The sequence below is a fragment of the Olea europaea genome, chromosome 18 (genome assembly GCF_002742605.1).
Source record: "Olea europaea var. sylvestris chromosome 18, O_europaea_v1, whole genome shotgun sequence".
Classification (NCBI taxonomy): domain Eukaryota; kingdom Viridiplantae; phylum Streptophyta; class Magnoliopsida; order Lamiales; family Oleaceae; genus Olea; species Olea europaea.
Genome location: NC_036254.1, coordinates 13,060,919 through 13,077,301, shown reverse-complemented (window position 1 = coordinate 13,077,301; position 16,383 = coordinate 13,060,919). Strand labels below are relative to the sequence as shown.

The following is a 16,383-nucleotide window of genomic DNA, read 5'->3' as shown; positions in this document are numbered from 1 at the left end:
GTTAGGGGAAGAGAAGAAATTTCATTTGATTAATTGGGATGTGGTCTGTTTTCCTGTAAGGATGGGAGGTCTTGAATTGAGGAGTCTTGTTCTGTTTAATAAGGCTTCATTGGGCAAGTGGTTATGGCGATTTGGAGTGGAGAGGGAGATGTTTTGGAGACAAATCATAGAAGCCAAGTATGGTGTGATGGAGGGGGTTGGTGCCCTATCGATAGTCATGGATCTTATGGGGTGAGATTGTGGAAGCATATTCGACAAGGATGGAATGACTTTTGAGAGAAATTGACTTGTGTGGTGGGAAATGTCAATGGTATCAGATTTTGGGATGATTGTTGGTGTGGAGATCATCCGCTAAAGGCAAGGTTTCCTTCTTTGCATCACATTACCTTGGAGCCTTCCACTAAGGTGAACGATGCAATAGCCATACATAATGGAAGTTACAGCTGAAATATTGCTTTTGAGAGGGGTTTACAAGATTAGGAATTAGATAATTATGCACTGTTTTTGACATCCTTGCAAGAAGCGCATATTCAAGTAGGAGAGGACGATCGTAGCAGGTGGAGGTTAGCATGGGATGGTATCAGTTCGCACTTATTTTAGATCCATATTAGAACTGGCGGAGAGTTCATTTCCCTGGAAGATGGTGTCACAATGTAAATTATCTCCACGGGTGGCGCTTTTTATTATGGACAATTGTGACGGGACGTGTTAACGGTGGATAATTTTCGAAGAAAATGTTTTAATGTTACCGAGTGGTGTTATATATGTAAAAGAGATGGAGAAACGATTGACCAACTTTGATGGTGTTTGGTGACTGTGGAATGGTATTCTTACTTCCCAACATCTGGCTTGGGTATTGCCTAAGCGCATAGAAGACGTGTTGCGAGCATAGAGGAGAAAACTTCGAGATAATGATAGTAAGTTTCTATGAAATCTTACTTTGGAATGCATTGTATGGTGTGTGTGAAGAAAAAGGAACAACCGTTATTTTGTAGACCGAACAAGAACAACAGAGCAGTTTAGAAAATTGTTTTATATGACTTTGTATGCTTGATTTAATGCTATGGCCACCAATCATACAGAAGGGCTGTCTAACTTTATATCGTTTCTTTCTTGTTTAAACTAATAATACACGTCCCGTGTATTATTCTTTGATTAATAAAATTATCTAATTACTTATTGAAAAAAAAAAAGGTCACAGGCATTTTTCTTTTTTTCCCTTGGTAACAAAATTTAATACGACTAATTAACTCATTCAAAACGTCAGGTCACTATTTCATCAGAAGGCCCCATTGAAGTTAATGAAATAGCAGTCTTCCTTGTACAAAGGTCCAATGTCATCAACGGAGGAAGAGGTGATTAAAAAACTACGAAATGGAAGAACATAAGTTGCTTAGTCTATTCTCTCTCGTATTCTCAAATAAAATTGGTAAAGAGTTTACTCGACCCCGAGCTTCTCGTTCTCATTGCTCTTGCAGCTCGGCACAATCCAACTCATAAACAAAAAGTTGGAAGCGAGCTTTATAGGCATATCATTCGTTCATTAAACCTTCCTTCAACTTTCTCCGAGCAACAAATACCATGCAAATGTATGTTGTAGCTAAAGCCACAAACGATGTGCCAATATAAATGCAAGCCGTTGTAGCACAAACATATAGATACCTGGAAAAAAAATGCCACTGTTAATTTTGCTAGCATGAAAGTTCACATGTCTGTGTTAAATCAACAATAAAAATACATTGGAGAGGAAATGCTTAAAGCTTAATCATGTTTCGCGAACTAGGTAATGAACACTCTTTCCCATTAAAGAAACTTGACAACGTCCAATATCATAATTAACCACTACACATGCGACGTGAAAAAATAATCTACATTAATCATGTTTCGCGAACTAGGTAATGAACACCCTTTCCCATTAAAGAAACTTGACAATGTCCAATATCATAATTAACCACTACACATGCGACGTGAAAAAATAATCTACATTAATCATGTTTCGCGAACTAGGTAATGAACACCCTTTCCCATTAAAGAAACTTGACAATGTCCAATATCATAATTAACCACTACACATGCAACGTGAAAAAATAATCTACATTAACAAAAGCTTACTTCGGAGAGAAGACGCTCCAAACAAATAAATGGTTCCTCATTAGTAGCAATATGAGGGTGTATGCAACAAGGAAAATGGAATTCAAGCCAAGGGGGACAAGACAAGGATAGCCAACACACGTCTTGAGCAATTGTCCGACGTTCATATCATTCTGCGTATCCACGAATGCGCTCATATCCTTTACAGAAACATAGATCAACATGCTGAGAAGAGCAAACATTGGGGATGCATAGGTGATAATGAACATCAAAATGCCGGATATAAAAGTTGAGTGGCTTGAGACGCCCTGTAAATCATCAGAGACTTGATTTAAAATTCAGACATACCATGCATTGTTACATAAAGCGTACAAAAACATGAAATGAAATAATATGCTCTATTAACAAAAAGACGTACGATATAAGCCCCTGCCACATCAATTGTAGCAAGAGTATTGGTGTTGCCCAGACCAAAATGGCCTGCCATTCCCACATAATAGAGTGCAGCGACCTGAAAAAATAAATAAATAAATGAAGGGCTTTTATATTAGCCATAGTTAAGTATCTCTAATTTCTCTTGCAATGTAAATCTTTGAATACTTGGATACAAGCTCAGCAACAACCCCAACCCCAACCGACACAAAAATTATCAGGAGATGGAAGTATCAGACATAGATGGAATGCCATTGATCAAATAGCTATCTGCAGGGGATTTTGAAGTTTCTTATTTCAATTCTATATGACGGCAAAAAAATAAAAAATAAAAATAATGCTAACTAGAATATTTAGACATTAAACTGACCTCTACCCATTGCCTGGTATGTGGCCCACCATCAGAAAAATACCAAATGCTAGCCAGGATTTGAACAAGAAGCAATAACACGGGCATTGAATTTATGGGTTGTTGCAGCAACAGTTGCAGAAGACACCAAGAAAATACACAACACCAACCAATTGCATATATAGAATATCTGAAACCCCAGAACAAAGGTTCTCTCTGAATTTGAGGAGAAATGTCACTGGATAAGCAAAATAACCTGAAGGTTTTAGAATTCTTGAGGGGCATGAACCACGGGATGGCAAAAAGGATTACCACTGTAAAGATGCTGAGAAGTGCATAAATACTTTGAGCCACTGTGGTAGCAATAGCATCACTACTGGCTGATGTAACAATGCTATCTTGATAATTCAGGATATATAGCAGAACCAACCACCCAGGAAATAAGAAAATTATGGTGAACAACATGACAAAATGTGATTTCCAAAATGGCAGAAGAATGGCAGTTAAACTTATGCTGATTACAAGGAGAACAGATATCAGTTGCAATGACTTGATAGCAGCACTGCCTGCCTGCTCAAGCAATTTTGAAATGTCAGGTAGATGAACCCAGTTGACACCCCCTTGATGCCAACCTTTCAGAATTCTTCCAGATATAAGAACTGCAACAATAGAATAAATTCGACTGCAACTTCTCTTTTGTTTACAGTCTACATTCTGAGCATCGAGCAATCTCCCTGGAGTGCTGAATTGCAGTGTTTTTCTGAAGAATATCAAATATAAGGATGCTGTCGTAAAATGCCATATATATTGCTCTTCCTCTACCATAGAACTTGATCCCATACTTGAGATGAGAATAAAAATTACAGCCAGAGAAAATATCTCGTCCAAATGCCACTTTTTCATGTTATCTATATGAGAAAGGTGTGGTCTTCCCCCAAAGGGGGCATCTCGCCCATAGAAAAAAAGAAGGCCCACTAGTATTGAACAAGATAGAAGCATGGCTGCTATTCCCAAAGCAAGTAGACCAATAGGTTTCTGTAATACAATAAAAGAAGGAAAAAGTAAAAATAACTTATAACTAAAACAACCATACTTTTACTGTCTATCAATGTAAAGAAATAGAAATGTAATTGGTCTCTTTCATTTCCTAAGAAGAAATCAACTTTTAGATGCCAAAGAATGTATCCTTACATCAGTTGCTCTGCCTGATAACCACTTGCTTGCACTTCTAAGGAAATTTTGATATGCTAAAACAATGTTCCTGTAATCATCTCCACCAGCAGATCTGTCCAAAGATCAAAGAATATGTTCAAGGCTTCAACCTTTGATAATTCTTCTTTATAGACAATTTGTGAAGGATGTTTTGTTTAGAGAGAACAAGTTCTGAATGGAAGTTATAGAATCCTCACATCTACATTCCCCAGTATTTAAGAATGGACAAAATGCCCTCCCATCAAGGTGGAGCATGTATATTGTATACATCAAGCCTGTTATAAATAATTCAACTCTCAAGCTACCCAAGGCTTTGTGCTAAATAAATCTACCAGGTTTTCTCCTTTTTAGCATATGCAGCATGAATGACTTTCTGCACTATCCTTCTAGTATGAAATGACCACCTATCTCGATATTTTATGTTCTCCCAAGGGAAAAAGATTGGAAAGATAAAAGTGCAGTCTAATTACCACAGTACGAATTGATAGAATTGATAGGCTGTTTGCTATCACATTCCAGTTTCTCGTTCTTCAATCACAAAAACCGCTGTGTGAAGTGTGCCATAGCACCACCTTTAGATTCAGTAGCAATCGGATTTTGCTTCTTGCTTTTCCGAGACAACTAGATTTCTTTTCTTCCCCAATAAGAAGACGTCTTACTAATCGTAGGACTATATTTCTTTTTTGCCCGGATAAGAAGACGTTTACTCGGCTACTGAAAAGTGGTTCGTGCTAGTTAGAGATGCTAGCTTGAGTACCAACGTAATAAGGTTAATCTTCCTCCTCTGGACAGAAAACATTGGCTTTCACCCATCTAACCTTTCTGAAACTCTCAATTACCGGGAATGAAAGAGAAAATTTACAAGATTCTGATGTACCCCCAAGTTATTCATTCAAGTTTGTTATGCCATATTCTAGTGTTCCAATTCTAGTTATCAGGGGTAGCTTGAGGAATAGGGGGGTAGGGAGGGGGGGGGAGTAGTATAAATGTAATAGGAGAGGGAGCAGAACGGGGATAAAAAATATTTGGAAGAATCTGGTGGAGAGAATTTGGTCTCTCGAATACCCAAATATCCTTCAGTTTACTTATCAGCTGGAATTTACATTCATTACAAAATTTCTAGTACTTGTTTCAATTACAGCAATACAAATCAGCCTTATAATAGTTCTATTGTTTTGGTTTTCTGCATCCTTTTGTTCATACAGCAATACAAATCAGCCTTATAATAGTTCTGTTGTTTTGGTCTTCTGCATCCTTTTGTTCATCTAATTGCTGGTTTTTCAATTATTGCAACCAGCGTTTTATCAGATTCCTAAAAGGTTGCAGAACAAATCTGAGGAAGCAATCAAAAAAAAAATAGTGAGTTGTCCGCAAACTGTATACGTGAAAGAGACTCTTTCCCTACTTCAAATCCACCTAACAAAGACACTTCTTTGCACTTTCCTCCACCTTACACATCCACCACCTCTGTAAACTGAAATGACGATGACAAATGATCTACTTGCTTCCAACCTCTCCATAAGACGAAAAGAATTCTTCAAACAAATACACAACATCCAACCATATACGTCCTGTCAGATGGAGATTTAACCCAATGTGCATACATCCCTCAATTTGTATATTTAATTTGCCCTTAGAGAGTACATGGCCACACCTTCACCAAATTTAAAAAGCCTAAATAACTCCTTAACAATGAATTGCACTCAAAACAATTTAAAACTGACTCAGCACACTAACGAAAAAGGTGTTATACAGTCTACTCACAGTCAACTAATTTAACTGTTGAGAATACCAAGGCTTTGATAGATATATATTGCTTTCATTATTTTTATTATATGACACAAAATGCAAGAATGCCCTACATACTCTTAATATCTTAACAGCTATAAACGATTTACAACCTGGAAGAATTTTTAGATTTCCAAGATTCAAAAAGTGCAGCAGCATCCAAATATAAGCAACAAAACATCTCTGCACCTTCATGTCCACCACTTCCGGACTCACATGAGAATCTTCCGCATTCTAACTCTGGAAATTGTGCTTGAAGTAATCTGAGCAACTGCCAAGAATTCAACTCTAAAATCCTTAATTGTTGTTCATCTGTTTTATACGGAAAATAAGCAAGAACTTAATCCAAAGATGTGCAAAGTAAGAAACAAAATGCAATCACAATTCCTCAAAGAAAAAGGCAATCACAAGTCTAGAGAAACTTAATAAACGGTGTAGAAAAATAAACACATACTTATAGGCAAATGACGTTAACGGGGACATTCAAAACCTCTCCACCATGCCAAAGTTTTTAATTTATATGTACTGTAATATTACTTTTGAATATTACATTTAAGATAGATTTGATTAAAAAATTAAAATTCTAACAAGTAAATAAGAAGATAGATAAAACTTCATCATAGTTCTTCCTAATACATGCAGAACAATGATACTAATAATAATTACTGCCATAAATATATTCTCCCCTGCAATATTCAGTACACTAATATTTAGTCCCTGTTTGATAGCCATTATTTCCAAAAGAATGATGTTTTGAATATTGATTTTTTTGGAAAAACGTGTGATTAAAAAATAGGGAAAAGTTTTGGGTTTACATGCAAAAAATTTTATTATGCGAATGAATAGTTGAAAATGAGTATAAGAATTAAAGAATTTTGTTTTAAAAGGGAGACAAACAGGGGCCTAATAGTATCATTTATTGTTGGGGCCAAAGAACTAAATGATTGTAAGGAACATATACAAGAGAAGAGAATAAGATACAAAGAAAATCAATACTCGTATATACATTTAACAATATTTTTCCAATAACCAAAAAAGTTCTAGATTTTGCTTTGTGAAGGCCACTAAACATCATTTATATCACAATTTTTTTCTACTCTCCCTCCCAATCCGTTTCTTTTAATTTAATTACTCCATCTCCCAATCTGCCTCACAAAAAGCCATGGTTACCACAGATACACTGATACGGACACGTCCGAATGCAATTTTCAAAAGGGTACCGGCACGACACATCGTTGACACTTTGATTAAATTCTTTAAAATTCTTCATCTTACTCTTTTAAATATGGGTACATATTTGTTATTTAATAATAACTATAAATTGAAAATAAAGAAAAAATAACCACGATAGCGTGTCAAAGAAGTGTTGATATTCGACACGTATTGGACACAGACATGTCGTGCTAGTTAAATTGTCTGTATAACAAAGATGCTTACCCTCCCTTTTAAATTATCAGTATAAGAACTGAATAAATATGTCATCAATCATGATACACGAAGCATATAGTTTCAGTTTTCAAGTTTGATAAATGGCGCGCTTCTTCTTTTTCTTGGTCAAAAATAATTAAGTCCGCCACCCTTCTACTTTTTGGCTCCTTAGCTGTAGGGTAATAATATTAGTTAGGAAGACCAATAACTTTCATTTCAGCTACATGCTATTGTTCTACACGTGTTAGGACTGGAGTCAAAATTGTGGCTCTGCCCTTGCTCATGCTGTCTTCTCCCATTAGCAACTCAATTATCATGACAGGTCTAACTACGAAATGATTGGTAATCTGTCACAACCTAAATCTTCACTATGTACATCTACTTGACCCATAAGGTATGCTATAAAAAATTTGGATTCAACTAGGAACGTATATACTTTATACAGTCACAAAATTGGAACTAAACATTAATATCTAGAGATGACAAAAAAACTCATTCAACCCGATACCCTGGACGGGGATTACCAGCCTAACCGACTAAATGGGGCGGCGAAGGGAAACATAATCCCCACCCCGCTTGAAGTTAAATTCAAATTTCAGTTTTTATCGATCAAAAATAAAATATTTATCATCATTTTAAAGAGAACGTGAACTGTTCTTAATTACTTGGAAAAAAAAATATAATATTTACTAACTAAAGACATCAAAAAAACATGTGCAAAACATAAATGGGGCAATAAACGTGACAGAGACCTGCCCCGTCCCGTCCCAATTCCTCCCTGAACCTGTCCCGTCCCGCTTTATCTGGATATGGAGGCGGGACAAGGTGACAAAAATACCCAATGGAAATGACCAATATGTCCAATACCCACCCATTGCCATCCCTACTAATATCAGCACAGCAGACAAAATCAAACTAAAAGAAATTGTGGAACTTCCATCAAGAATTACAGAGTAATGAGAAATGTATATACAAGCACTGGAAGATTTCCCAGTTTCATTTCCAACATAAAACACAAGATGCTCTAACAATCCTACTCACTATGAAATCTCAACAGATATAAATATAATTATTGACAAAAACTTTATTATATGATTTCTGCTGAGGAAGAATTCATATTACAAAGTAAAACCTGTGAGAGATGTGAAAACATCTTCCATTAGCATGCCAATATTGTTTTTTGGAATTGGTACACCAAAAAGAAGAGCTAGCGTTGCTGCAATGTCAACCTAGAAACCAGAATAAGGAAGAAAATTGTTGAAGGCATCAGTAGATAGCTATGGCATTCAAATCTACTGCTTTTTGGTAATATATATAATAATAAGAAAAAATTGCTTATTGAGCAACTAGAAAGTGAAGCATACAATATGCATTAAATAAATTGCAATAATGGGTTAACTTTGTGATAATCAGCATAAACATATAATCTTATGCTAGAATTCATATATCTCTGCATGAAATGAGGCCAGTGACAGAAAATACGAAATAAACTAGTCAAAATTCACAGGTCTGGTCACTGTAAAGGTTGGTCCTAAATTCATTCCCACCCCAGTAAAAATCCAGATTGTGAACTTCCTACCAAAATAATAATGATGCAGAACCAGTAAAGTTGATTCGTGGTGGGTTATTCACATAGAAGTTAGGTTCAAGTAGCTACGGTTGTAAAATTTGTGGAGAAACTGAATTTCTTAATTCTGGATAGAATACCTCTATAGCCTGCAGTGAAGTCTAATGAAGCAAAAGAGTTGTAAGAAATGTTAGGAAGTCAAGGCTGAATGTTCTAGGAACTTGGAGATAAGTGAATGTTTTTGGTTCTGCTATGGATCTGTGATGGTGATTCTGTGTTGTAGAAAAACTAGATAAAGAAGATTATTAGTTTAAAGTTGAAATTCAAATAAAATGGATAATTTCAGGTCTACTTTTCAAAGGTAACACAATTTACTTTTTATTTACTATGCCAGGAATAAGTGCGTATTTCGGCAAGTCTTTAATGAAATATCCACCACAATCTCGGTAAAAAGACTTTGCACTTGGTAAACATTACTCATCTTTTTCTTTTATAAAAATAAAATGTAGGGCAAAAAGGTATTACAAACCAAGTCAATGAAAGATATATTTTAAACAATATCCACCTGCATGTGAAGCTTTGCGGGAGTACAAGAGATATGGATACAAATGCAAACAAAAGAACGTAACATGGTATTAACAGCTCTGCTAGGAGCTAAAGGGAACACCCAATACCTGGAAAGCCTTGATGTTAGTTTCTGATGTATAACCAAATGTTCCTGGACCGATAAATAGTGCCAGCGAATCGGTTTCCTCGTATGAAGAACCACCATGATTACCACTTTCAGTCATGCCATGATCACTTACAACTAGCTGCAAGATAATGCACATCGAATAGATCAATCAACACCGTCAATTTCAACTATGAATGAAACTTGACACAGCAGAAGCCTTAAGTTGGCACAGGAACCGAAATCTCAGCTGGTAACATCTTTAACAATAAATATTGCCAGACACTGTGTCATATTATCCCCAAGAAATATGATTATATGGGGTTTGAATTTAGTAGACCAATCTATCGAAGGTAAGTCAAATGGAGATGTGTTCACCAAGAGTTAAGCATTCAAGCAAGAAGAATAAAAGTTCCTCTCTGTAGATAACATGGCATGGGCAGATGCTAACCTGTGTTACTATTTAAAATCATTTAAATATATTTTCAACACGTCCCCACGTGTAGGCGGGCTTCATTTTCCCATAAAAGCCTAATACATGGATAATTTTATTCAAATGTTTGATGACGAGACTTGAACTCAAGACCTTTATCTGCAGTGACATCACATTAAACCACTTGATCTAAAAGTTTAAGCTCCTAGATAAGATCAAATGTATATCATTTAAATCTTTTAAATCAACCGGTTGAACGTGATGTCAAAGCAAGCAAAGGCCCTAAATTCAAGTATCATCATCACCTATTTAAATAAGAACTATCCACAAGTTAGGCCTTGATTGGAAAAATGAATACAACTTACACATGAGGGGGAGTGTTGAAAATATATTAAAATGATATAAATTTGACTTTATCTAAGAGCTTAAACTTTTACATTAACGTATGACTCGTTCTAGGACAAGTAGAATAATGCAAATATGTGTATAAATTCCTCCACTTTCAGTACTTGTGCATTCTTAACAAATCTATATACATTAATATCATGCAAGTAATTCTACAGATACTGCCCCAGGCAACACCAATTGATTGATATGGGGTAACTGGTAAGATAAGATTATACAGGAAGAACGATGCTAGTTGGGCACCAGCAATACCAGGTTATGAGATTAAGGCAGCACGAACCAAAAGTGTCCCTCTTTGTTCAACTTCTTGGGTTTGTATGGTGCTCGAATGAATCATTTTAATCACTTCATCCATCTCCATAAGTTTGGGGGTCATCAAGATACTGGAATAACGAATAAATATTAAATTTTGGGAGTTCTAAACTGATTTAAGAATGACTGAATGGCTAGGGAAATATCATTACCAATTGCGTCCACCAATATGTCCAACATGATCCAACCCAAGATAATGAAGAATCTGCAATGTTTCAGTTTCAGTGAACATTAAACGTTGACGAGTGTCTCCAAGAAGAAATGATTGTCCCAGTATTCACAATTGATTACCTTTTAATGAGACCATAGTTTGATAAATCTGCCCGAACTAAAAAATGTAACTCTAAATTCAACAGAAATATCATGGACACAAATTATAAAGAATAAATCCAAATTAGAAACTGAATGAGCACTCATTGTCATGGTAAGTGGTAACAAAACCGCTCTTCTTCCTTTCTCTACATATCAAAGTGGAAAACAAATGAAATCAAAACCTATAATGATAAAGCTATTAAAAATATTTTTCTTGTAAAAAAGGAATCCAAATCATCATTTATGGCACATAGGTACTACTATAAAAGGATAGAAATATAAATACAAAGGTCAAATAATACAATGCATTTGTGTGTGAGGAAAAAGCAAAAAGGGTGACAGACACAAAGATCCCAAAATGATGGCTGTGTAGATATCACAAGAGACTTCAACTTGCAAACAAGCAGTCCCACAATTATAAAAAAAAACACAAAAAGATGGCTGTGTAGAGATCACGAGAGACTTTGACTTCCAAACAAGCAGTCCCACAATTATATCAAAACACACCTCTGTGTGAATCATATATCTACTCCAACAACACGAGTGACATTTGGGATCAACTATTAGTCATTTCAACCTCAAGTTCTCAACAGTTTATATTTTATAAAAGAGATAGATTAAAAGAAGAGAAAGGATGGAGAATCAGTACAAAGTAACTCAAGGTGTGGGCAATAAGTTTTGATGTCAAAATGGTGGACTTCTTCAGCATAATGGAAATGATTTAGCATATGCAAATGAATCTATTTCATGCATATATGTAACATCACCATATTCGTAAGATATGAAACCAGGCCTCACACTAGAAAAAGTTGGCATTTACCAGAAGATCCCAGTCAGTACTTTTAAGCTCATCAGCCAGATGTCGAGATACGTTGTAATCCACTTGAATGGTATCTTTTACCTAGCAAGATCGGACCAATCTGACTGTTAGAATTAGGTAATTACCAGACTTGGAGCTTCTACCCCCCAAACCACACACGCCCCAGCCAAACAACATGCTCATGAAGGAAAAGATAGAGGAGAAAAAAAGAAAATCTACTTCTTAGACGAATGTTGGACAAAACGAATAAACAAACATAAAGTCCCTGTTTGGCCCCCATTCTTATCTCATTCTTTTTCTCTCTCTTATTTTCAACTACACAATCTTCCATAAAATAATATTACTCACAAATCAAAAACTTTTCATTCTTTTTCAACCACACATTTTTCAAAAAGATACTATTCCATCCATTAAAATTAGCTAAGAATGGGGGCCAAACCAAGTCAAAATTATGTTGATTGGATGACACCAATAAACCATTACTATTTAAACAATTATTTTTACTGCTTTAATTCCTCTGTATGAAGAAAAATCTGCTCGACTTATTTTATTTTTATCATTCTTTTATTCAAGTAATTTTTGAATTCATAGAATCTCTCTATTTGTCATAGTAATATACAGAAAAGAAAAGTTCAGATTAAAAGTACAAAGTATTCCCCTAACTTTTAATGTAGAAAATCCATTTCCAGATCTGATTGCCAAAAATATTGGTCCAGCTTCTGCATGGGAAAAAAATATTTCCGTATGGAGGTGCAAGTACATTTTGATGCAGAAGTGATCAAATTTTAGAATAATATACATGACGTCCTAGTTATAAAATCTTTGCTAGTCATGCCATCATGCACCATGCATAAAATTGGAAAGAATGAACAAGATATTGCTTCAATAATCTCATTCTTCCCTGTTCTTACTAAGAGCCATAGAAACTATGCACAAAATTTGGACTTCAGTGGTCTATGCAGCCAATCTATGAGTAACTTAATTACAAACGAGAAAAGGGTGGAGTCAAGGTGTGATTTATGTGTATGTATGTGCACGCCTGTGTACAAAGTTATTACACCATTTTATTCAATGCACTTACTTACATAGGAATGACAACATAAATAGGAAATTCATTTAGAAATGGTATATCTAGACAGATTTTTAAGAAGTGCCATGAATAAGGAAGACTTACAAAGAAACTGCTAACTCCGTCGTATCTTGTGAACATTCCTGGGAACAATTTAAGCCATGTTTCATCACCGAGCATCACCATTTTCCAGCCAAATCTAAAAAATTGCCCTGTAATGCATATATTGAACATGCAAGTGAGATAACAGGTGACAATAAGCTAGATTAGTTATACAATAACTGAACTGATATCCAACAGGCTATCGAAATTAACCAATGAGGTTATCATCCAAAAATGCTTGTGTGTTGAAATTAAAAGCAACGTCCAAGAATCCCCCAACAGCTCCAGAAAGCATGGCCTGCTTATATAAAAAACTAATATCTTAGAGTAAGGGAACAAAACTGAGTTGGCTGTGCTTCATTCCTTGTGCCGTGAGTTTCGGGAGAAAAATGATTTGGGTTACCTTTAGGCGGGGCATAGTAACAGTTGGAGGTGCTGCCTTAGCATGATAGCCAATTGCCAATCCCTTAGTCAGTAATGACTGAGTATACGGCATAGCTTCCACAAACTCCTTACTCGGAGGCATACCATCTCTTCCAAGCACAAATTCTGCTGGAAGACCATCAATAACCTAAATTTACAGAATAATAACTATAAATGGTCGATACACTGAATCTAGCGAAACAAGTCACATAATGCTTAGAATCTACTCAAGAAACTGATTAGCAAATACTAAAAAATCACGAGCTACATACCATTAGTACTAATCGATCGAATACAGGAGGGACTCCAGATGCTTCCTGCATTCACCAAAATTAAGCTACATAATATTCAAATTCAAGATATCTTCATTCTCTCAAATACAGCAGAAAATTCAAATAACATTTTTGGTAAACTAGCAATTTTATCCAATTATACAAAATTATAACACAATCTCAGTTGTTATTTTCAAAATAATTAATCATACCTTAAAAAATATATAATAAATGCTAACCTGGTACAAAGACTTGAGCTTGTCAGGTGGTAAAGTTGAAGCATTTTGAGACAAGTCAATTGGATCAGAACCCGGTGGATAAAAACTCTCCAGCCCACTTCAACAATAGAGAAAACAAACGGCCACGTGGGGGAAAACAATCAAATTGTTGAAGAAATTTACTACATTTTCATTTTTTGATATGCATTTAATAATAATTACCTGATGCCTGAGAGAGTTGGCTTGACTGGGAAAAATCCAGTAATGAAAAGAAAGAGGCCAGTGATCTGGATTAGGACTGCTAAGACGGTGAACAGAGTCAACTTTGTGCATGTCAATGAAGAATAATTACCGACTGTTCTGGTGTTCATGATGCAAGGTCCAATGCACAGATTAGAGATGGAATAACGCACAAATTTTCTTCGGGGAATTTGAAATAGATTCGATCGCATGCTGCCTGTGAAGAACAGAGAGTCAGGCGGTGAGGACAAGGGTATTTTGGAGATTACAGAGGGCAATACACGTTAGAAACTTCTTGAGCTCAAAAACTTGGCAAATGTTTGAGTTAATTGCTCCAATGGACATTGAAGTTAGGTTCATGTTTTTTATTGGTCACTAAAGTTTAAAATATTGATTTTTGGGCATTGAACTTAGATTAATATCTTCGATTGCTCATTGAAGTTTAAAATGTTAAGTTTTGACCACTAAATTTTGAAAAATATTGTACATTACTCATTGTAAACTCAATATTTCTCAAAAGTTAACAGTTACGCTAATGAGTAACATACTGCATATTTCAAAATTCAGTGTTTAAAACTCGACATTTTAAATTTCAGTGACCAATCAAAAACTCATACCTAAGTTCAATAACTATTGGAACAATTAACTCCAAATGGTTTATTAGAAAAAATCCTTTTTATTGCAAAATTTAAGGCCCCGTTTGCTACCTATTTTTTTCAAAAATGCATTTCTTTATCTTCCTTTCGACCACAAATTCTTCATTAAAATAATATACGCGTAAATCAAAAAATTTCCTTAGGCCCCGTTTGGTACCCATTTTTTTCAAAATACATTTTTCTCTCTTTTTTTCAACCACACATTTTGTATTAAAATAATACCACACGTAAATCAAAAACTTTTCCTTATTTTTCAATCACACATTTTTCATCAATTTATTATTTAAAAATACATTTTTACATAAAAATATCTCCCAAACACTCTCTTATTTTTCAACCACATATTTTTCATCAATTTACTATTTCAAAATAAACTTTTACATAAAAATGGCTCACAAAAACCCTTTTAAAGTATATTCTTTGTAGAAGTTCCACTCAAACCAATTTAGCCCGTTTGATCCACATTACCTGAAAATGAAAATGGGGGGAATAGTATTTTTTAAAAAAATAAGTGGTTGAAAAAGAAGAAAAAAATTTCGATTTACGTGTAATATTATTTTCTGGAAGATTGTGTAGTTGAAAATAGGAGAGAGAAAAACGAAATGTAATGTAATTTAGTTAAATGAGGATCAAACATGGGCTTAGTGAGTCGAGCTCTAATGTTGGATTAGACATGCTATGTCAATTGATTAGACGTAATAAAGAGTCTACTAGCCTATGTCGGAAGTGAAATGGCAGTCCTAGTTTATTTTTTTAATTTTTATCAACTAATTAGTTTTTTTATTTGAAAAAAAAAAAAAAAAAGGCTCAAAACTGTCGTTCTTTTCTCTTTAATATAAAATGGGTAACATTAATTAAAAATAGGTATCATTACAAAAAATTATAAATCAACTTATTCAATCCTTCCTCTCTCATCCATACTCTCAATCGATTACACAACCACCTCGGTCGCCATGCCTTCATCAAACCCTCATACCACCCCCGTAAACACACACCTCTACCAAGTTGAAGATTTATTCTTCTTCTTTTTATTTTTTATATTAAAAAAGTGTTAAGAATTAGATCTGAACTATTATTGAAGATGAACAATTAAAATACTAGTCGAACGGATAATAGGGGTGACGATAAATAATAGATGTCGATGCATGTTGATTCCCTACACCGCGTACCACCACCATGTTGCAGATCTGAAACCACCTGAATTTGCTTGTATAATTTCTGTTTATGTGATTTGGAGTTAGTATATTTGGTTGTATTGGTGGTGGTTTTGTCATTGTTCATGACGAATAGCAACTCGTTTTTGTGATGATTTGTGGAGGCATCAATGGTAGTGTATGTGGCATGATGGTACATATTTACTCATGTTTTTGGTCCTATAAGGTTAGGAGGTGGTGGTGGTGGTGTTATTTAGATACAATACATGAAAATTACATACATGATAACAATAATATATGTAATGGACAACCGTCGATAAAGAAAAAAGAAAAGGATTTTGCTAAATGTACATTAGCATGTACATCCGAATGTCCATAATGGACACTCAGCACCCGCTGTTGGTCGAGGTGCCGATGGGCACCAACATAG

General features: G+C 35.1%; 1 protein-coding gene across 3 annotated transcripts; it reads right to left on the bottom strand.

The window, feature by feature from the left end:
• Positions 1 to 1,232: 1,232 nt before the first annotated feature.
• Positions 1,233 to 14,436, bottom strand: LOC111367515 (GPI ethanolamine phosphate transferase 2). 3 transcript variants are annotated; one of them, XM_022988436.1, is made up of 17 exons: positions 14,126 to 14,434; positions 13,925 to 14,021; positions 13,686 to 13,730; positions 13,394 to 13,561; positions 13,204 to 13,288; positions 12,994 to 13,100; positions 11,820 to 11,900; positions 10,840 to 10,892; positions 10,656 to 10,758; positions 9,542 to 9,679; positions 8,433 to 8,529; positions 5,986 to 6,184; positions 4,064 to 4,157; positions 2,894 to 3,907; positions 2,510 to 2,602; positions 2,113 to 2,399; positions 1,233 to 1,662 (listed from the first exon to the last, which is right to left on the bottom strand). In XM_022988436.1, exons 1-17 carry the CDS (start codon positions 14,353 to 14,355, stop codon positions 1,533 to 1,535), a joined length of 3,021 nt encoding a protein of 1,006 aa, XP_022844204.1. In that variant the 5' UTR covers positions 14,356 to 14,434; the 3' UTR covers positions 1,233 to 1,532. The 3 variants fall into 3 exon arrangements, with proteins under 3 accessions (XP_022844204.1, XP_022844207.1, XP_022844205.1); XM_022988437.1 differs by lacking the exons at positions 1,233 to 1,662; positions 2,113 to 2,399; positions 2,510 to 2,602 and adding an exon at positions 2,609 to 2,793 and having other exon boundaries at positions 14,126 to 14,436; XM_022988439.1 differs by lacking the exons at positions 13,686 to 13,730; positions 13,925 to 14,021; positions 14,126 to 14,434 and having other exon boundaries at positions 1,292 to 1,662; positions 13,204 to 13,304; positions 13,394 to 13,509.
• Between the last annotated feature and the right edge of the window lie 1,947 nt (positions 14,437 to 16,383).